A 21414-nucleotide genomic window follows, 5' to 3' on the forward strand; every position below is an offset into this window, starting at 1 on the left:
GGTCGGCATCCTCCTGTACCTGGCATCCCCGTGAGTCCCTCATTTCCCTGCGTCTCTCGGCCGCCGTGCGCCCGGTTACCCCCAGCCCCTCTTGCGCCCAGCAACCGGGAGCGCCCCGAGGCCGCCGTCCCAGCCCACACCTGGCAGCGACTCGGTGCCCACGCCTTCGGACACGCGGGCGTGCGGAGCTGGAGCCGGCCGCGTGTCTCCTCCCCTCCTCCGGCGGCCGCAAGTGCCAGGTGTGGCGCTCCCGAGGTGCGCGGGCATCCACGGAACAGGTGACAGTGGTGAGTGCGGGAAGGGCTGTATTTCTTGCGGCTGCTGCAGCCGCCGTTGCAGCCGAGAGCCCCGTCCTGGGAAACCGGGGCAACGCCTCCGCCATGCTCCAGCACTGGGCTTCAGGGGGGCCTCGGGGTCGCGACGGGAGCTGGGGCGCTGCTGGTGAAGTCGCTCGGCGGCTTTGGGTTGGTCCAGGCTTCCGCCTAAAGGCGAGCGCGGACTCTGGGCTCCAAGGGGAGGGTGGGCTGAGCAGAGAGCGCCCCTCGGGGCTCTGAACGCTCCCTGACCCCTGCTTGATGAGCCCATCCAGGCTTGTCGGGGGGTCTATGGGGGGAAGCGCTCCCCCTCCTCGCCGCATCTGAGAGCAGGGACGCTGCCCAGGGACCAGGGGCCCTCTGAGTCTTCCTAATCTTCGCTCCCCTCCCGGGCCTCGCCACCCGCTGCCGGGGGTGGGAGGGGTGGGGGTTGAAGACCCTGCAATATTCCCCCCCACCCCCACCCAGCTGCCATCCATCTTTATATCGAGGTACCCAAACCCGTCCTTGTGGATAAAATCCTACAAATAGTGCATGGAAGAAATTTTCAAGTAGATTTATGGAAGGGTTAGTGCTTCTCGGAAGATCTTCAAAGTACTTCCAAAAGGATAGAGAAGCCTTTGAGTCCTTTAAAATGCAGGTTTTCAGAGGTGACTGGTCCCAATTTGTACCAAAGGGCGGGTTAGATTGAAGGGGCAAGGTGGGGAGGGAGAATCGCTTTATAAAACTAGTATGATCTATAGGGGGCTGAACTTGCTGTGTGTGATACCCAGTGTTCGAAAAAGAGCTTCTAGCAGTGAAAGGGGGTCTATCTGAACAGCACTGGCTTTCTCTTTTAAAAGCTAACAAAAACCAACGAACAACAACAACAAAAAAAACCAAAAAACCCCCACGAAGTCAATAGTAATGAACCAGGGAAGGTGGGAAACAGACTTGTTTACATGAGTCTTCACCAACTCGTGTAAGCAATAAGGTAAGCCTTGGGTTTCCTTGCTGCTCTTCTCTCTTGCCCACAATCCCACTCTCAGGGGATAATTGTTAAGAGTTTAGAATCCATCCTTCACAATTCTCCCCCTCAAATAGGCAAGTGTATGTATTCTGCCACTTCTGTGAACCCTGAGGAGGTGGCAGGCTGATTTAAGGACTGGTATGAAAGCACAAATTCCCAGCTGGTATATTGCCTGGAGTGGGAGGAGGGAAGGGCAGCAGAACCTTGGAATTGAGGTTGACCTTGCCCTACCACCTGATCCCTATAATAGGATACCAAAATTCAAAATGCATCTGTGTGAGGTTTCTACTGGGTCAAGTGTGTATGAAAGGGACTTGCTTGTGAAATATTGGCGAATGAAAACGTAAGGAACCGTCTACTCGAAGGCACACTTCTGAGCTTGGCCAACTCCAAAAGTGAGTGACTGTCAGGGACATGCAGTGCAGTTCTTTGAAAAGTCTACCTGCTTCCAAACTAAACTGGGAGAAAAATGACCTGTACTACTTGTTGAAAGGAAAACACTGTCCTTCTCTGCCCTTCTTTAGAGCCGTGTGAGCCACAGACGGGGTGAAGGCCATCTTTGTTAGTTAAGACTTGCTGCACTTCTGTATCTTAATTTAAACCAGCTGGTCTTAACTCAGTCTTTTATTAGTAGATGATTGCATTTTGCCAAAGAAATAACTTAATCCTCATATACATCATTTTTTAAGGTCAGCAATGCTAAAGTCTTAAGCTAGTCATTAGCTTGTTAATCCTCTGTGATCCTGCCAGGCCTCTGTCATGGTGACAGCCATCTGAGGTCTCAGAGCTCAGGACGTCAAGGATGTCCACACCAGTATCACCATAGGCAACGCTGCTCAGCCTTTGTGTCTGTTCAGGATAACATTCATGCTGACCTTGAAGTTGTTACAGAGCTGATACATATTATACTGTGTGCAAAATCGCTGCTTTTGTTGCTATTTGGTACATCTTTCTGTGAACAAGGAACTCTAGGTTTTGTATAGCTGGCATTTCAGTACGCATTTTACCACTGTCTTCGTGACAGAAGCGAGGAACGGCATAGTCTACAAGTAAATCTCCCAGGCTATGGATATTGACTCCTTCCAGTGTCTAAACTGTTATTAAAATAGCATTTCCAAGTATTCAAAGACTTCATAGTCCCATACTGAAAATACTCTTACTATAGCAAGCATTTCGATAGGTTGGTCAAGGCACAGGAGTGAGCCAGCCACAGTCTCTGTGGGGCCGACATCCCGATGTGTGTAGCCTGCAGTGTGGCCCCCGCACTGCTGGGGAGCAGGAAGCATCACTGAGGCCAACGCTCCTCCATCTCCTGCCATTGGGTTAGACCCTGACACGGTCCCGACCTCTCCCTGAGACCCAGCCAGGCCTGAGAACGCTTTTCAACCCTGTTTCTCTACATTGCTGTATTTGACATCACCACTTCCCTGCCTAATGTGCTCCCTGTCACTAGGCCTGGGTGGTAGTGCGCGGTTGGCTTGTCTCACCTGCGTGAGCGCTTACTCTCACGTGGGTTCCTCCTTTCGAATCTAACAAGGAAATGGGGGGCCCTTCTCTCTGAATGTTCCCTTTGGGAAGTACCTTACAGGGCCTTACAGACCCACCTCATCGCACCTGAGCCCAAAATGTTTCTCTCTGGGGGAGGCTTTGTTCCCAAGCCTGCCATTTTCCTCCTTATTCTGCCTCTGGAATAAATGTCATTCTATACAGTGGCATAAAAATGTGCTTATTTATGACTCGTGGAGGCTTCACCTTTTACTGGGGTGAAGTTCACCTCTGCTGTCGGTCCTTGGCCTGTTGCTTTATTTGCTATACTTTTATAAGTTGAGACTTCCCAGTTCACTTGAGGAAAAATACAAAGGCTTCTCTGTTTCCCTCACTTCTGGGAGATCTGCCTCTTCACAGTTTTTAAGAAGATTCTAGGAAGCAGACTTCTCTTTTTACCTTGATTTCCCCGAAACAATGTTTCCTTGAACAATCCGTTTCCTGGTTTTTCTTTTCCTTGTAGTGAGCTATTTCCTTCATATGGTTGTCTGCACTTGCCCAGGGATGGGAGGGTGACTAATGTGTGCTGTATCTAATCCAAGGCTCCTCCAAGCTCCTGTCTCAACTTTGATATATTAAAATATTGAGGGCAGAATAGCAAGACATTTCAGGCCTTGCACTAATAGCAGGTGACATAAATTCCCCTATTAAGAGGACTAGGAGTGAGTTGGATCAATATGTTGCTTTGTTCATTTAGCTAGCTAGCTAACCTTGCTGCTCCTTTTAGCTGGAGCAAAGTAAATACTCCTGGGGCACCTGGGTAGCTCAGTCATTAAGTGTCTGTCTTCGGCTCAGGTCATGATCTTGCAGTTTGTGAGCTCGTTAGTTCGAGCCCCACGTCAGGCTCTGTGCAGACCACTCCGAGCCTGGAGCCTGCTTCAGATTCTGTGTCTCTCCCTCTCTCTTTGCCCCTTACTTGCTCACACTTTCTCTCAAAAATAAACATTAAGAAAAGTAAATACTCCTATAATAGTTGTTAAATGGGTTTCTGTACCTAAAATTTCATTTAACTCCTTTTCATATATCTATAAGATAATCTGGATTTTACATAATTTGATACATCAGATCACTCCTCCTCTTCCTTAAAAAGAATGGCAGGGTTTAATTTTCATGTCTTCAAGGATGTTTTTAGGTGTGCTCCGCAAGCCTTTTCTCCCACAAGGACCCAGTTCCTGGTTAGGAAACGTAATGGGTAAGAAGAACGATAGGCTGTGTGTCCTTTTTTATTGAGGATGTCTGTCCTGAGGGCAGCGGTGGGGAGAGAGAGGCCCAGAAATGACTGCCAGCACTTATCTAGTCAGAAGTTAAAAGACAATAGGCCTTTGTATAATCAACTACACTATGTAACTGGACCACTGGTGCTTACTGAGGCGTGACTGTTAACATCCAATGAGGAGGCTCAGGACCACAACTAACTGGGTCAAAGCTGCTCATGCCCACAAGGTGTGCCATGGGCCTCTAGCACCTGGACCGAAGATTCCGGAACATGAACTTTGTTCTCCCATTTCTCTGATTTTGTCCTAGCCTTTTACTCGGTGAACAGATTGCGTGCCAATGGCAGGTTAGGTGCTGTGGGGAAGTAAAGGAAAAAAAAGGTACAGAAAGACCCTGGCCTCAGTGAGTACAGATTCTAGAAGGGCACGTGGACCCTGGCAAGGAGAGGCTGCCTTGCAGGGGGATGAGAGGCTCTTGCTGGTGAGGGTCCAGGGTTCCCCTGCACCATAGGAGACGTTTCCCTCCATAGGGCAGGCAGCATGGTGCAAAAGTGGGAGCTGGATTCAAACCCCTGTTCCAGCACTTGCTAACTCTGACCTTATTCATTTCTTAACTTGCCAAGCCATACGTTTATTCAGCTGACATGCCTGTCTTGTCAAGGTATTAGGTAATGCTCTAACGCACACGGGTCTGGCATAGAATAGAACTAGTCTCTCTCTCCTCATATGGACTTCACCATTGAGTTTAAGTTTTGGGTGCCATGATTAGGTTGCCAACACAGCCAAATTCTAAGTGTAAAGCATCCTGTGTAAAATCCTCACTGTCCCATCTACCAGGTTGCCAGAGATGGGACTGTGAGCGGGTCTGCAGCCCCAGGTCAGAGTGTGGGTATCTTGTCCATCAGGTTGTGTAACTGAGGAACCTGGTATAACCCCTTGTAACCGGGGCAAAAGTTCAGAGGCTGTCTGCCAGCCTCACTGCTGTGTCAGTTCAAGGCTTGGATTGATTTGGTGGGTCTCTGATCAACCTGATTGGGAGCCTGATGCAGAGGCCAGTGACCTGCCACAATCCCCTTGCAGTTGCCTCACTAGGAACAGAGTGACTCCGGTGGTCTAGAAGGGAAAGGAGCTGTCAGTGCCCACAGAGACCACTGTGGTCCTTCACTCCAGAGCAGCCCTGGACAGATGATTAGTGATGTGTATTGCTTGAGGTTTGAAGTTCAGAGATATTATGTCCCACTTCTTTTCCTTGTTAACTTAGTGACTTTGAGAAACTACTCTGAGCATCAGTTTTCCCATCTGAGAAATGGGATGATACTTTCCTTGTAAAGTTGTGGTGATAATTCATTAATATGTTTAAAAATTTAGCATAAGCTGGCCATAGCAAGCATTCAGATGCAAGAAGTTAGGAAGCACCAATGTGATGCTAGCTGAATACACTTGAGACCAAACCTGTGCTAACAATCTGGGTCTGATTCCTGGAATACCATTTTTTTTTTTTTTTTTTTTTTTTTTTTTTTGCCAAGGTGAAGGGATAAGATGCAGATACTCACTAGTCTGGAAATCTTCGTGAAACTGGCTGATCATGCTGTGAGCATTATGGTTTTTGAGAGCTGGTTCATTACTACACTGTCATTTTTTCATATAGAGGATCACTTGGTAGATCATAGAATTTTCGCTTATGTCTTTGTAGAACTTCAAGTTAGACCACATACTATTGAAAACATATGGCTAGCACTAATCTAGGTATTATGGGAGACACAACAAAGACTTTTCCCTTAAGGAAATTACAATCTAGTTGGGAAAATAAAGCATAGATAAGCAAATGACAAAATGTATGTGTGTACGTATGTTTGTATATGTATAAAATAAAGTGCTAAATCCTAGGTGATAGGAATTCACAAAAAGACAAAAGTCCCTACAATTTTAGCCTTCATGGGGTTAATCTAGACAATCTTTTTTATGTGTCAGAAATCAATGATGTCCTCACTTTGTATCTTCTATAAGGTTGTCCTAAAAATAAAGCCTTTGACGGGCATTTAGGTGGCTCAGTCAGTTCAGTGGCCAACTTCGGCTCAGGTCATGATCCTATGGTTTGTGAGTTCAAGCCCCACATCAGGCTCTGTGCTGACAGCTCAGAGCCTGGCACCTGCTTTGGATTCTGCATCTCCCTCTCCCTCTCTCTCTACTCCTCCCCCCTCACATTCTCTCTCTCTCTCTCTCTCTCTCATAAAAAAATAAAATAATAAAAACAAAGCCCTTTATTTCATTCTCCAGAAGGTTACTGCACAAGAGTTTGCCCAAATGGTCAACAGCTACTACTACTCGAGTGCCTGCAGTAGGTGTGGGGCCAGTGTGACTGTGGGTGCTGGTCCCTCGGGGGCTGCGGAGATTATGTGAAGTCATGTGTCCGTTCTCACAGTGCCTGACATGAAGCAAGAGCCACCTGAAGTATTGATAACTTGTGATATTCTTTCAAATAATTTCTTTGTGGGTATATTCCTGATTTTTAAAAAGCCCACTGTCAGGGAGCCTGGGTGGCTCAGTCGGTTGAGCATCCAGCTTTGGCTCAGGTCATGGTCTCACAGTTCGTGGGTTCGAGCCCCGTGTCGGGCTCTGTACTGATAGCTAGCTCAGAGCCTGGAGCCTGCTTCAGATTCTGTGTCTTCCTCTCTCTCTCACCCTCCCCTGCTCGCACTGTCTTTCTCTGTCTCTCAAAAATAAATAAAAAACATTTTAAAAATTAAAAAAAAAAAAAGCCTGCTGTCTTGAGTGAAAAGTCCGCATCTCTGGACTGGTCTCTAAAGAGACTGAACGCCCCCCAGTGCTGCCAGCAGGTGCAGCTGTTGCCCCTCATGGAGGTATTTTTAAATCACTTCTTGCACGTGTGTTTAAAAGCATGCAGTGAAAGATTAATCGAGATAGCAAGCCAATAAAACTCATTCCTCTTAGAAAAAAGAAGATGGTGGGCTTTTTAAAATTTAGGAATATACCCACAAAGAACTTATTTGAAAGAATATCGTAAGTTCTCAATACTTCAGGTGGCTCTTGCTTCATGTCAGGCACTGTGAGACCTGTGTCCCTTTAGGAAAAAAAGGCATGCAGTAGTGTGTCAAAGGTGGTTTTGCATTTCTTTAATTGCCTTCAAAGGCCTCATGTGCTCCCAAGTATGCAAACTTTTCTTATTTTTCAGCGTGTGGCATCTAGCTAAGCTTTGTGAGGCCAAGAACGGGTGTTTGGGTAATAATGCTCGCTCTGGCTCCTACCAGTCGTGAGGCCGCTCGCTGGGCCAATCCGCCTCATCCGTAAATTGAGAGTTTTCTGAGGATTAAGTGAATTCATATCTACAAATCAAAATATGTGTTTGTTGGGACTCCTTGCTGGCTTAGTTGGTGGAGCATGTGATTCTTGATCTTGGGGTTGTGGGCTCGAGTCCTACACTCAGTGTAGAGATTGCTTAAAAATGAAATCTTAAAAGCGTTTGTTAGATAACTACTAAAGCAGTAAGCTTCTCATTTATCCTCCATTTTATATATACATACATAAACGTATAATATATATTTAAATACATAAATACATGTAATATATGTACATATATGTGTATATATATACACATGTGTGTGTGTGTATGTATCTATGTATAAATAATAGTACTTTCCAGGAAACTAAAATTTTATAACCAAGGGTTGGAGGTTTTTTTTCCTCAGAAGATTGTCTTCATTTGGTTTTGTTAGTTATTTTCCTTCTCTGTTAGTTTTTTAATTTTTTAAATAATTTGTTAAATGTTCATTTTTGAGAGAGACAGAGTGCAAATGGGGGAGGGGCAGAGAGAGGGAGACACAATCGGAAGCAGGCTCCAGGCTCTGAGCTGTCAGCACAGGGCCCGATGCGGGGCTCAGACTCACGAACTGTGAGATCGTGACCTGAGCTGAAGTCGGATGCTCAACCGACTGAGCCGCCCCTGTGTTAGTTTTCTTAATAATGAAATTTTGAATTAATTCTTTGTTCAAAGTGGAATTTACTCCAAAGTACCCTATGACATATGGGCCAAAGTTCTTTTCCTCCTTGTTACCCCAGCAACAGTTATTATAGTGTTCTGTTGCTTCCCGTCTATTTTAAGTTAATTTCTGAAAGTTAGTTTATTGCTCTAGTGACCAATATCTGGCTTTTCATTTCCTGGCTTAGTCTTACCATACAATGTGTAACGTGTGTGTGTGTGTGTGTACCTAATTCTAACTCTACTTGGCTAATTCATGACCTCTTAAGATTTTTCAGCTGTAAAACTCCTGTTTGCAGAATAGAATTCTTATTTCTTTTTTGAGTTTGATGCCCTTACCACTTCTTTCTCACATAGTTACTACAAGGACTTTGAATGTTATAGTAAAACAGGTTTAATGGTGGCTCTGGTTTGTAATTGTATATGTTATTTGTTTCTTGGCTATCAGGATTTTCAATAATCCCCAACTACTGGTTTTCTTCTTTCAGTTGCAAATATGACAATTGCTTTAATTTTGTATACTTCAAACCTCTCTTTGAAGATTCCTTTGTTGAAGATAATGTTAAAGATATTTTTTTACTTTTCTCCTCCATTTCCAGGCCCCTGACGTTTATGGGATCACAGACCAAGAAAGTCCTCCTAACGCCCCTTATGCACTCAGCTCGCCCTTTCCGAGTCTCCAACCATGACAGAAGCAGCCGGCGAGGGGTGATGGCCAACAGTCTGAAGGAGCTTCTCAGCAAGGTGCCAGGACCCCACCCCCACCACCGCCCTCCCTGCCCGTCACTGGAGGGCCCCTGACCCCATGCAGGACTATGGGCTGGGATATGAAGCCAGGACAGAGACAGAAATGTCACTGTCATGGCCTCAGAGAGTCTGAGCAGAGAGGAAAGAATGAAAAGGAACATTATTGCATCTCTGCACCAAAAAAGATTTAGCTACAGACATGAAAGCCTTAACAATACTCCTCAATTGATGATACAGCCTTTCTTCTTTGACGAGGGGGAGGATACAGGGAAGCAGCATGTTTTGGAAATCTGGTTTTGGTTATAAAGCCCAGGGGAAAATTGTCCTTAATCTAAAACAGTGTCCTAGATCACCAGATAAGGAAGAATCTCTGGAGTCTGTGGAGTCGGGTTAGGAGGCATAACCCAGACAAAGACACCTAGGGAAAGAAGGAATGAGCATCCAACATGCAGATCCTGAAGCAAGAGAGGGTCAGATATGTGACGTGAGACTGGGGCTCTTTAAATATCATTCTGTTGCATTATTTGTCAAAATAAGTGAATAATTTTAGAAACTGTAACTGTGATTCAGTATCTTCATTTATCTCATGTCCTTGAAATCTCTGAAGAAGATTGGTCCATTAAACATCTTAACTTTTCTTTTTCCAAGCCAAGACTGAGTCAGAGATGGCATTTAAGGTATATCTTTACCATTAAAATTTTAGCAAAATCAGACAACTTCTGAAACTGTAACTTAGTCAGTGGCTTTGAATGGTCAAAATGGAATCTCTTCGTTTATTCCACATATCTGATGTGTTGTCCATCTAGACCCTGGATGCCTTAGCCATCACCAGTGGACTGGTCACTTTGGTGCTGGAGGAAGACGGAACCATGGTGGATACGGAAGAGTTCTTCCAGAGCTTAGGAGACAACACACATTTCATGGTCTTGGAGAAAGGGCAGAGGTGGACACCGGTAAGCAAAAACACTTACCAAACAGCTACTGGGTAGACTTTTTTACCCGCAAAAGTACATTCTCTACTTTGGTGTTGGCTTATCCTCTTTCTGAATATGAACTTCGTAATACCTGGATCTGCTACCTTCAACAGGATTCTTAGAAGTGTTTCTAGGGAACTTAGCATCTTAGTGAACCTGGGCTATATGATTTGAAGCAAGCCGTTCCAGGAAACAGGTTTAGGCCAGTGAGTAGCTACGGGTCGTTCCGGAGCACGCAGATGTGTCCTGGTGACCATTCGCTGTCTCCATCCTCAGGAGGCCAGCAAGCTAACACTGCCAGTGAAATTCGGTATGGGGTGGGGGTGTGTGTGTGTGTGTGAATGGATAGTAATTTAGAAAGGTAAACGGGTGCCTGGCTCAGTAGAGCATGCAACTCTCAGTCTCAGGATCATGAATTCAAGCCCCCAGTGGGCACAGAGCCTACTTTAAAAAACAAGAACAGGGTGCCAGAGTGGCTCAGTGGGTTAAGCATCTGACTCTTGATCTTGGCTCAGGTCATGATCTTCTGGTTCGTGGCATTGAGCCCCACGTTGGGCTCTGTGCTGCCAGTGTGGAGCCTGCTTAGAGTTCACTCTTTCCCTCTCTGCTTACATGCATTCTTATGGCCCCCCCTTTCTCTTGCTCAAAAATAAATAAATAAACATTAAAGATAAATAAATAAAAATAAAAGCAAACCAAAAATAAGAGAAAAAAGGTAAAGAGGTGGAATAAAGACTTCCATATCCAGGAAAACTTGAGATTATATATATCTTGGAAAAGCCTCCTGCTATAAAACAGCTAAAAAAGTAAAGCAGAATTTTAAAACATTTTATATACCTAACTGACCTTCCAGAAAGGAAAATCTTTTAGAGGCCAAAACTGTATGGGAGCCCGAATCTAAAGAAGTGATGTCTTACCCATGAGCCCCTCACCCATGGCCATATCCACTGACTTCAGTGACTTAGGGCTATGGTTTTGACAGGTGCTGGTAGGACAGGAGGCAAAGTCTCGGGCTGACACGAGGTAAGGAGCCAGATTGGAGATGCCCACATAGAGCAGATGAATCTTAAAGGTCTCTCCTAAGAATCTGTGGCCACAAGCTGCCATCATGAGGTTTTAGGGATTGTTGATTCCAAAAACTCTCCACCTGAGAGCTTTTAGTGTCCAGAACCCTGGGAAGGGAAACTCAGTGGAAGCAGTTTTTTCATTGAGTTTTTGCTCAACTGGTCCCTCCCTCCAGCCCAGTGACACAGGGTTGACCATGTCCCCACAAAGCCAGTAGGAGAAATAGGTTCAGAATGACTCAAATCACAAAATGTAAGGACTTAAAGCACTGTAAGTGAGAGCAAGCAGAAATAATAAAGTCAGGCCTCCGAAGACCTCAGATATTGGAATCCTTGAATATAGAGTATAAATTAAGTGTATTTAAAATGTTCAAAGAGTAATCAAAAGTCATCAAAAGTAAGAAGGGACAACAGGTAATCAAAAGGACAAGGTAGACTTAAAAGAACAAAATATAATTTCTGGAAGTGAAAAACATAACAGAGACAGGTAGCACTGAAAATAATAAGGAAAAATGTGTAAGATCTGTCTCAAGGTTCCCATGAACCTTGTGCACAAGAAGGTATAGGTGGAAGCACAAAGAAGCTGAAGACATGACCAAGGTCTAGTATGTGTCTGACATCCTTAGGACATAATGTTTTCTTGTTGTTTTAAACGAGATTGTGTATAAGCCATTTTTTAGTTGTTGTTTATTTTTCTTTTTAGTAAGCTCTGCACCCAATGTGGGGCCTCAATTCAAGACCCTGAAATAGAGGGTCACATGCTGACTGAGCCAGCCAGGCACGCCTGCATAAACCATTTTTTTAAATTAAAAACATTTCTTAAATGTTTTATTTATTTTTGAGATGGAGAGCGTGCAAGCGGGGGAGGGTCAGAGAGAGAGGGAGAAACAGAATCTGAAGCAGGCTCCACCCTCTGAGCTGTCAGCACAGAGCCTGACGTGGGGTTCTAACCTATGAACCATGAGATCATGACCTGAGTCGAAGCCAGATGCTCAATTGACTGAGCCACCCAGGTGCCCCTAAACCATTTTTTAAATGACAAATACAACTCCATTAAGAATTTTTTTAATCAAAAGATACTACAAAGTATGTCAAATAAGAAACCACGAGTGAGCAGAAGGTGTTTTCAACATAACCCAACAAAAGATTAGTATTTGATAAATTTGGGGAACTCTGATAAATCAATTAGGAAAGCAAGAGGCACTCTAATGGAAAATGGGCAAAAAACCAGGAACTGGTATCTGCAGAATGGACAATAAAACATAGTAAAAAATTTTCGACTTTACTGGTGATTAGGAAAACGTAAGTTAAAACCACAATGAGACACTCTTTTACACAATTCGATTTGGTATTATTAGGCTTTTCCATTTTTTCCCATTTTTTTAAATATAGAGAGCAATGAATTCTCTTACACTCCCACCAAGAGCTGTTTAAAACAGTTTACCTTTTCCCATAAAATTGAAGCACCACTTATGACCTGATAAGCCCTCTCCTAGACATACACCCAGCCCATAGACACCCAGCCATGTGCTTCTACATAAATACATGTAAGTAAATACACAGGTGTCTATTCCTTGAACGGAATACCCATCAGCTGTGAAAATGCAAGAAGTACAGCTACAGGCATTTATATGGATAAATCTATTCAGTTCAGTTGAGTGAAATCATCACAGAATAACCCATTAAGCAAGCAATCTTCAAACTTTTTGACCTCAGGACCCCTTTACACTCTTAAAAATTAGTGAGGACCCCAAATAGCTTTTGTTTATGTGGATTTCAATGGAGGCTGTAGACATCCATCAAACAGAGATTCTCAACGGGGGGCGGGTGATCTAACCCCTTGGGAAGCATTTGGCAGCATCTGAAGACACTTTTGGTTGCTACAACGGAATGAGAGGGGTGCTGCTGGCATCTAGTGGGTAGAGCTCAGAGATACTATGAACTGCTCCACAAGGCACAGGACGGCCTGTGACAAAGAGTTATCTGGCCTCAAGGTTAAGAAACTATAAGCTTTTTAGGGGCGCCTGGGTGGCTCAGTCAGTTAGTCTGACTTCGGCTCAGGTCATGATCTCGTGGTTCATGGGTTCAAGCCCCGCATCCGGCTCTGTGCTGACAGCTCAGAGCCTGGAGCCTGCTTCTGATTCTGTGTCTCCCCCTCTCTCTGCCCCTCCCCTGCTCATGCTATCTCTCTCTCTGTGTCTCTCAAAAAAAATTTTTTTAATTTTTAAAGAAACTAAGCTATAAATATATATATTACTCATATTTGAAATTGAAACTGAAATTTTAAATGCACATTTTAAATTAAAATTCATTTTAATTTTAAAATTTATTTTAACTAAATGTAGTGTTTAAACTTAAATTACTAAAAATAATAACCCACTACTGGTTAGATTATATATTTTTATGAAAAATAGCTGTTTTCCAAAACAAAAATATTTGAGTGACATCTTTTTACATTTTTGCAAATCTTTTTAATGCCTAGCCTAATAGTAGAAGACAGCTACAGTTTCACATCGGTCTCTACACTCTATCTGTTGTAATACATTGTTTTGTGAAGAAAATATGACCTCCCATAGATATGTAGTTGAAAACGGAAGAGTCTTTTAATGGTCTTTTTGGATAATTGAGGATATTCTTCTTTGATGCGACGCCAGAACCCATTAAGTGGTAGTTTCTAAAGGCTGCTGCAGTGTGGAGTCTGAGGGCGTACCAGTAAGATTCCCTGTTTTGTTGGAATCATTGGTTTATCTTGCACTTTGGCTGGATCTTTTTCCCAGGGGTGATTTTATGACATCATGCATTGGTTCTTTAGAAAATGGTGGTTACATTGAGGTACACAGTTTTCTCAGATGTGCAGTAGAAAATTCCTCCATTCATGAGAGAATGAGAACAAAAAAGGCAAATCCCACCTTGCTGTTTATTAGGAAAACAGTTTTGACCTCTGAATCCCCTGAAAGGGTCTCAGGACCCCAGGTGTCTCTAACGTTCATTTTGGGATTCTCCACATTTAAGCACTTATAGATAACTCAAAAATGTACAAAATTAGCCATATGATGTTTGAGACTCATGTGTGCTAAAAATAAAAGAAGGGACTGATTCACAGCTAAGAGGGTCCTCTCTTGAGATGAGGTGGGGTATGTAACTGGGGAGAGGCATGTAGGCGACAACAGGTTGGTAATGTTTTATGCAGAGTGCTGAGTATACCTATCATCTATCTGTGATGCGTACATATCAGTATATGTATTAATATCCATGTCAAATACTTCACCATTTTTCCAACTGGAAGAAAGACTACAGACCAGTTATAAAAAGCATAAAACTTAAAATACAATATTAGCAAAGCAGGTGAGGAGGTCACGCCAGTAGATTAGAAAAGCATGGGGTGAATTAGACATCTTTTATTTATTTATTTTTAATTTTACCGTTTTTTTTTTGAGAGAGAGAGGGAGCAAGAGCGGAGGAAGGGCAGAAGGCAAGAGATTGAATCTTAGGGGCCCCTGGGTGGCTCAGTTGGTTGAGCGTCCAGCTTCGGCTCAGGTCATGATCTCACAGTTATGGGTTCAAGCCCCACATCGGGCTCTGTGCTGACAGCTCAGAGCCTAGAGCCTGCTTCAGATTCTGTGTCTCCCTCTCTCTCTGACCCTTCCCTGCTCGCACTGTCTCTGTCTCTCAAAAATAAATAAAAAACATTATAAAAAAAATTTTTTAAGAGATTGAATCTTAAGTAAGATCTGTGCTCAGTGAGGAGCCTGATGCAGGGCTCAGTCCCATAACTGTGAGAGCATGACCTGAGCCAAAATCAAGAGTCCATTGCTCAACCAACCAAGCCACCCAGGCGCCCCTAGACAAATCTTTTAAAAGGCAGTCTTGAGCTGGGTGACTTTTTGTTTAAGATGTTGTGGGCAGCAAAACAGCCTCCCAAAGAGGCCCACCTCCTAGTCCCTGGATCCATGGAGGGGTTACTTTACTTGGCACATGGACCTAGCAGGCATGATTAACTTAAGGATCGTGAGCCAGGGAGACAGTCCCAGAAAACCCAAGGACCAGGGTCATCACGGGATCTTCACAGAGGGACAGGAGGGTCAGAGTGAGGGCCAGAAGCAGAGAAAGAGAAGGGGAGATGTGAGGAGCTGAGGAACCAGGGCACCTCCAGAAGCTGGAGAAGGTGAGGGGTCATGTCTCCCCGGCAGCCTCCGGAAGGGACCATCCTTGGTGGCTCATTGTGGACTGCCAACCTCCAGAGTGTAAGGGTCTAAGTCTCTGTTGTTTTAAACCACAAAGTTTGTGGAAATTTGTTACAACAGCAACAGGAAACTGGCTCAGAAGGGAAGGGTAGTTTCTGTTTGTTTGTTGGTTTGTTCATTTGTTTTTATAGCAGACGCTCAGTGGCCCTGCCAGGAGACTGAGCCAGAGTGCTGGGCGCTGAGCTGTGATGGGTGTAAATCATACCGTGGGGAGGGATGTTCAATGGGGCAGAAGGCCTTTCAGCAAGTTGGGTCAGTGTCTCCTTTGACATAAGCCTTTCAGCCATCTTCCCCCAAGTGGAAATGGGCACCTATGAGCTGGCTATAGTTCCTACCCTCCTTGTAGGTGTTTCTTTTAATCAGTGAGGCCAATTGTATTTGATGAGAGCATCCAGCCAAGAGGTAGTCATTGGGGGACCCACCTGCATCTTCAATCTGAGTGCCTCCAAGGCCTGTGAGGAATCAGCTCCCTGGAGCCCTTTCAGGATGACTGGGGAGGGGGAGGGGGACAATCGTTTCTTCCTCTTCTTGATCCAGTGAGCTAGAGAAATCTAGGTCACCAGCAGATTAGCTTTGTGAGGGCTGGGTTTTGATTTAAGACCAGACTTAAGGAAGACATTTAGGGGGAATAAGATAAAAACTTCCATATATCAGAAAGAAGCACAGCGGTAAGGAAGAACAGTGGCAGGATTATAGGTAAAATTCCCCTTTTCATTCTGTAATCGTAATTTTTACTTTTATTTTTTACTTCTCTATCTTTTTATTAGAGAAAATGAATGAGTGGGGAAGGGGTGAAGGAAGAGAGAGAATCTTAAGCAGGTTCCACACTCGGTGCAGAGCCTGATGCAGGGGTTCGATCCCACGGCCCTGTAATCATGACGTGAGCTGAAATCAAGAGTCGGATGTTCAACCGACCAAGCTACCCAGGCGCCCCTATAATCTTCATTTTTAAAAATATTGTTTCCTAGCTGCTAGACAGCCATCTCCTAAAGGGGCAGCAGAAACTCTTGTGCATTCAACAGTGGGTTTTGCTGTCAGTATCTCCTGTCCTGTTTGGGAGGGGAGATGGGTGGCTCCATCAAGAAGGGTTTGGGGAGGCGCCTGGGTGGCTTAGTCGGTTAAGCATCCAGCTTTGGCCTGGATCATGATCTCACGGTTCGTGGGTTCAAGCCCCATGTCGGGCTCTGTACTGACAGCTAGCTCAGACCCTGGAGCCTGCTTCAGATTCTGTGTCTTCCTTTCTCTCTGACCCTCCCCTGCTCATGCTGTCTCTCTCTGTCTCTCAAAAAAAAAAAAAAAAAAGGTTTGGGTACTTTTAGGGGAATTTGTTTTAACTTCACATATAGTTGATTATTGGCATTGATGAATTTAACATGTATTAATTTAACATGTAGCCTCAACTACCCACAACCCCAAAGGTTCCGGAGACATAGTAACTGCTGATTGTATAAATTTGAATCCTGAACACGCAAGATCCATGTGTTGAGAAGCCTGTAGGGAGAGGTGCCCCTGGGCTGGCATTTGTTCCCTGACAAGGCTTCACTCTCTTCTTGCTCTAACACTTTCTGTGTGCTCTTTATAAACCTGGGGGTTGACAGAGGTCTCTGGCTTTGTCCCCTGACCAGAAGGGTCTACTGATGTTTCAGGAGGACCTAGAATGGCAGTTGTAATCCATGTCCCTGGGAGGTCTGTTTTCATCCAGGGTGGTGACTAGAAAACAGGAATCCCTGGGAAGTTCTCACCTGCCCTCATTTTAGCCACTTGCTTCTCAAACTTTTTTTTTTCCATTTTTTAATTTATTTTTGAGAGACAGAGAGAGACAGCATGAGCAGGGGAGGGTCTGAGAGAGAGTAAGACACAGAATCTGAAACAGGCTCCAGGCTCTGAGCTGCCAGCACAGAGCCATACGCGGGGCTCAAACCCATGAACCGTGAGACCATGACCTGAGCTGAAGCTGACGCTTAACTGACTGAGCCACCCAGGTGCCCCTTTGGCCACTTGATTCTGAAGCTTTCTTCCTGGCAGCCTCTTGTAAAATGAGAATAGTGCTGCTTGTTCCTCATTAAGCCAACTGTGCTACAGTCCCGAGACCACCTATGTCAACCAAGTAACCATGGGTGGCCCTGAGTAACCAGGGTGTGTGTGCTCAGTACCTTGTGTTAATAGCACAACCATCCACTGAACCCCTGCAGTCCAGCCCCGGAGCCACACCGCACTCACCCCGAGCCACCAACCCTAGAGTAGCTTAGGGAAGGGTTCTTTCTAATGGGTTTGGATGTGGTAGCAGTACGAACATACTGATGGGCTGAAAACATTCCTCAAGTAATTAACAGCTCAGCCACTAGCAGATTCAAAGCCAACAGAGCCAAAACTAGCAAAAACCCTGAAGTGCAGAGTTTGTATGTCCTAGCTGGAGGTGCTCCTTACATCTCTTCCTCCCTTCATGGTTCTAGGGTGGTAACCATGTCCCAGCCTGGCAGCAGCCAAAGAAATCGGGCATAGCAAGAGTCACCTTCGACTTGTACAAGCTGAATCCCAAGGATGTCATTGGCTGCCTCAATGTGAAGGCCACCATGTATGAGATGTATTCCGTGTCCTACGACATCCGGTGTACGGGAGTCAAGGCCCTGCTGAGGTAACAGACATCAGGGCCAACGGGGTTCTAGAAACTGCGCCTGGGCCATCTCCAGCCCGCTGCTTCGAACTGCCGAGCCCCACCCCAGGAGGCCCCGACCTGCCTGGTACCTGCTGACACCCACTAATTCACGCTGCCATACAGTCCTTTTATTCTTACAATCAGACTTAAGTCAGAAAACAGAGTTTTGAGCCAAGATGTATATATATATTTTTTCTTCAGAGACCATTAAATACTAAACGGAAACAAAAACTAAATAATAAATAGGAGGAGGAACCAAATTTCTGTTAAAAACTACGGCTGTGCATCTTAAAACCTTTATTTTTTTAAACATTTATTTATTTTTGAGAGAGACACACACACACACTGTGGGAGGGGAGGGGCAGAGAGAGAGGGAAACACAGAATCCGAAGCAGGCTCCAGGATCTGAGCTGTCAGCACAGAGCCCGACATGGGGCTCGAACTCACAAACCATGAGATCATGACCTGAGCTGAGTCAGTTAAGTCTCTATGGCTTAACTGACTGAGCCACCCAGGCGCCCCTTAAAATCTTTATTCTAAGCAATAGCAGCTGAAATGGAGCCATGGCAATTCTGACTGGTTTGCGCAGAGTAGCTGCCCAACCCGGGACCAATACTCTTTTGCATCTTCTGTATTACTACTCGCTAGAAGCCAGCAGTGAGGTGGTGCGGGCGTGTGCCTTTTCCATGTACAGCCAGGGCACCGTCGCCCCACAGGCTGGGGCCGGGCTGGCTGTGCGGCCTCACAGATCCGGGAGCCTGTAGAAGACAGATCCCCAATCCATACCCCACACCTATCTGAACAAATTCTGTATGTTCACCAGGGACACTCTGGGGTGTAACCGGGCTGGCCACCCTGCCCCCAAGGCCTGGACTGAGAGGGACATCCACGGCCCCACCCAGCCTTGCCTCTGAGCCACCAACTGTGCGACCTTCAGCAGGTTGCTTAATGTCTCTGAGATTCAGTTTCATCATCTTTTAAGTGAGAAAGTTACTTCTAAGTTCTTTGATTGCATAGGCTCTAAACATACCTACTGCTGTCCTCTAATAAATTCATATTGGTCCTCTAAATAATTTCTGTGGGGGGATGGATGGAGGGGAAGAGACTGACAGAAGATCTAAAAAGGTCACAGCTGATGACACCGCTCTTCACAGCCCCTCTGGGCAAGGGCCTGCTTGCTTTGTGGAGGGCCCTGCTCTGGCTCCTTCTCTCCACTGGCCCCATAACCACCACTCTGGTCATCCGTGGGCATAATGCAGGGAAGTAAATGCTTTGGAAGTGAGACTGGTCTCTGTCATGGAGCCCCAGGTCCTGGGACGGACTGAGCTCAGGCAGTGGCTGCTCAGTGGCCTCTGTTTCCCTCCAAGAACAATTATTGGCCAACTCCTAGACAACCGTTGCTGTGCCCATGTTGAAATCTTGACTCCGAGGGGAGCTTCCTTGTTGGGCTGACATGGGAGAAAATAGCTTGATTGAATGCTTTTCTAAAGTGAGACAGGAGAGTTCTAATAACTTGGAAAATTATAATGAAGAAAGGAAACCTCACCCAAAATGCCACCTCAGCAAAATCTTTAAGAGGCACGTTCGGCCTTCTTGTCACTAATTCTGACCATCTGAGATCTGATGGCACCACTGGCAGCCACAAAGTCACCAAGGTCCCCACATCAACAGCATCACACCAGGGTCTTGTTGTGGGATCCCAGGGGCTCTCCGGCCAGCGCAGCTGACCCCCAAGCCTTGTGACATGACAAACCACAAAATCTGCAATGAAATCCTTTAACGCTGGACTTAGTAGAGTAAGAATTTGAGTCACAGCCACTTTTTAGTCTGAAATAACAGGAATGCCAGCCTCAGCCCTAGGGCTTAGAGGCCACAGCAGGGCCGAGATGGGATATCCTGGCCACCCTAAGCAAACTGGGTCACAGGATCAGTCTCCTTTAGCTTCTTTCACACTTGACTTGCCTGATTTTAGTAAAGCCCCACACACCCACGGTGGCCAGAGTAAGCAAGCTGCCCAAAGGACAGGATCCACTGTGTTCTCTCAAGAGCACAGTCAGCCTACTCAGGGCTTCCTAGTTCCTGAATAACAGGCCACGTTTGGAAGCGGCTAAAGGGAAGGTGGTCCTCAGCCTCCCGAATCATATGTGCATTGTAGCAGCCCTGGCCGGCTGGGTGGGGTGGGGGAGATCCTTTATTCAAAAGTGAGCAGCGCCTGCTCTGAGCGGCTGTTTGGGGGTGGCAAAGAATTCCCACACTGCCTTCCCCTCACTGGCCCAGAGCCCCAAGCCTGATCTGTGCCCTGTGCCCTTTGCTGCAGGAGCCTGCTGCGGGTCCTGTCCCACGCCGCCCAGGTGACCGGACAGTTGCTCATCTACACCGGCACGTACATGCTCCAAGTGCTGGGTGACACGGAAGAGCAGCGTCCTCCGCGGTCACACTCCAGACGGGGATTCACAAGTGGATAAGGATGCATGTGGCAGGGGACCCAGCCGGCTCTGACCCAAACGTTTGCTCTCAGATGATGAATTTTGAAGATGCTTTTGTTCCAAACCACGTGCACTTGCACGAGGCCAGTCATGTGTACCAATGGATGGTACCCAGGGGAAGGCGGAGGGGTGGAGGCGCACAGAATGGGGGCTGCAGGGCGGGACACCCTGAAGGGAGGATATTCGTAGGGTCATCCATGGGGGCAGGAAGGACCAAAGGGCAGGCTTGTGTGGTGGCTCCGGAGCTGGACCAACCTGTGTTAGGCCTCTCAGCGCCTCACTCCTGCAATAAACCAATCAATTGCAAGAGCTACTTCTAATATGGGTAATGCTTTCTTCTGTCTCTTCCATGTTCCCAACAAACAGCACTCCTGTGGATAAGTGGAAGTCCACCAGGCGTGCCCTGCTAGCACATCAGTTTTAAGTCTGTTGGTACTCGGTGCCACTAAGCTAACAAGCTGTCAACTGTTATTGTGGGGAGGTTTTCTAATGTGGTCCAGAATGAGCCCAGAGGGACCCAGAAGCTTAAGAACCTAAAGGTCTGGAGGTCTTCGACCAGTGCTTCTAAGCCTTTTTAAGAAACAAAAAACAAAACAGCCCCCACAAAACTGCTTGAACCCTGGACCTGATGCATGACACTAGCGGGTCATGCCTTCAGTTCCTAAAGTCACCCAGGTTGTCAGTTGGGCCCCACGGCTGTGAGTGGCAGGACGCTGACCCAGACCACTGAGGGGCTCTAGCTGCAGTGCTGTGGGTGCAGGCCCCCCAAATAAGGTAGCCAGGGATCTGTCTTTTCATCGTTCTTTTTTTTTTCTTTTTTCTTTTAATTTTTGAGAGAGAAAGACACAGAGCATGAGCCGGGAGGGGACAGAGAGAGAGAGGGAGACACAGAATCCCAAGCAGGCTCCAGGCTCCAAGCTGTCAGCACAGAACCCAACACAGGGCTGGAACCCACACACTGCGAGGCTGTAACCTGAGCTGAAGTTGGACGCTCAATCAACTGAGCCACCCAGGCGCCCCTCTCCTTCCCTCTCTTGGTCCTGCTTTTCTTTGGGTTGGCATCCTTTCCAGGCCAGCCCCACAGCAGGAAGGCCCCTGGGCTGCGTGCTGGGGCGAGGGTGTGACACACAGGACCACATACCTGGTCCTGCAGACAGGGAAGGA

The 21414-nt window shown here is 46.1% G+C and overlaps 1 protein-coding gene across 1 annotated transcript in view; it reads left to right on the forward strand.

Moving 5' to 3' along the window:
* The window catches only part of CIDEA (cell death inducing DFFA like effector a), a 25954-nt gene extending 5384 nt beyond the window's left edge, over positions 1 to 20570 (forward strand). The window contains exons 4-8 of the mRNA XM_029921586.1: positions 36 to 278; positions 8679 to 8823; positions 9633 to 9779; positions 17562 to 17743; positions 20082 to 20570. Of these exons, the coding sequence (XP_029777446.1) occupies positions 36 to 278; positions 8679 to 8823; positions 9633 to 9779; positions 17562 to 17743; positions 20082 to 20229 (865 nt within the window). The 3' untranslated portion in view covers positions 20230 to 20570. The remainder of the gene's footprint in view (positions 1 to 35; positions 279 to 8678; positions 8824 to 9632; positions 9780 to 17561; positions 17744 to 20081) is intronic.
* The last annotated feature ends 844 nt before the right edge of the window (positions 20571 to 21414 follow it).

The sequence above is a fragment of the Suricata suricatta genome, chromosome 14 (genome assembly GCF_006229205.1).
Source record: "Suricata suricatta isolate VVHF042 chromosome 14, meerkat_22Aug2017_6uvM2_HiC, whole genome shotgun sequence".
Lineage (NCBI taxonomy): Eukaryota > Metazoa > Chordata > Mammalia > Carnivora > Herpestidae > Suricata > Suricata suricatta.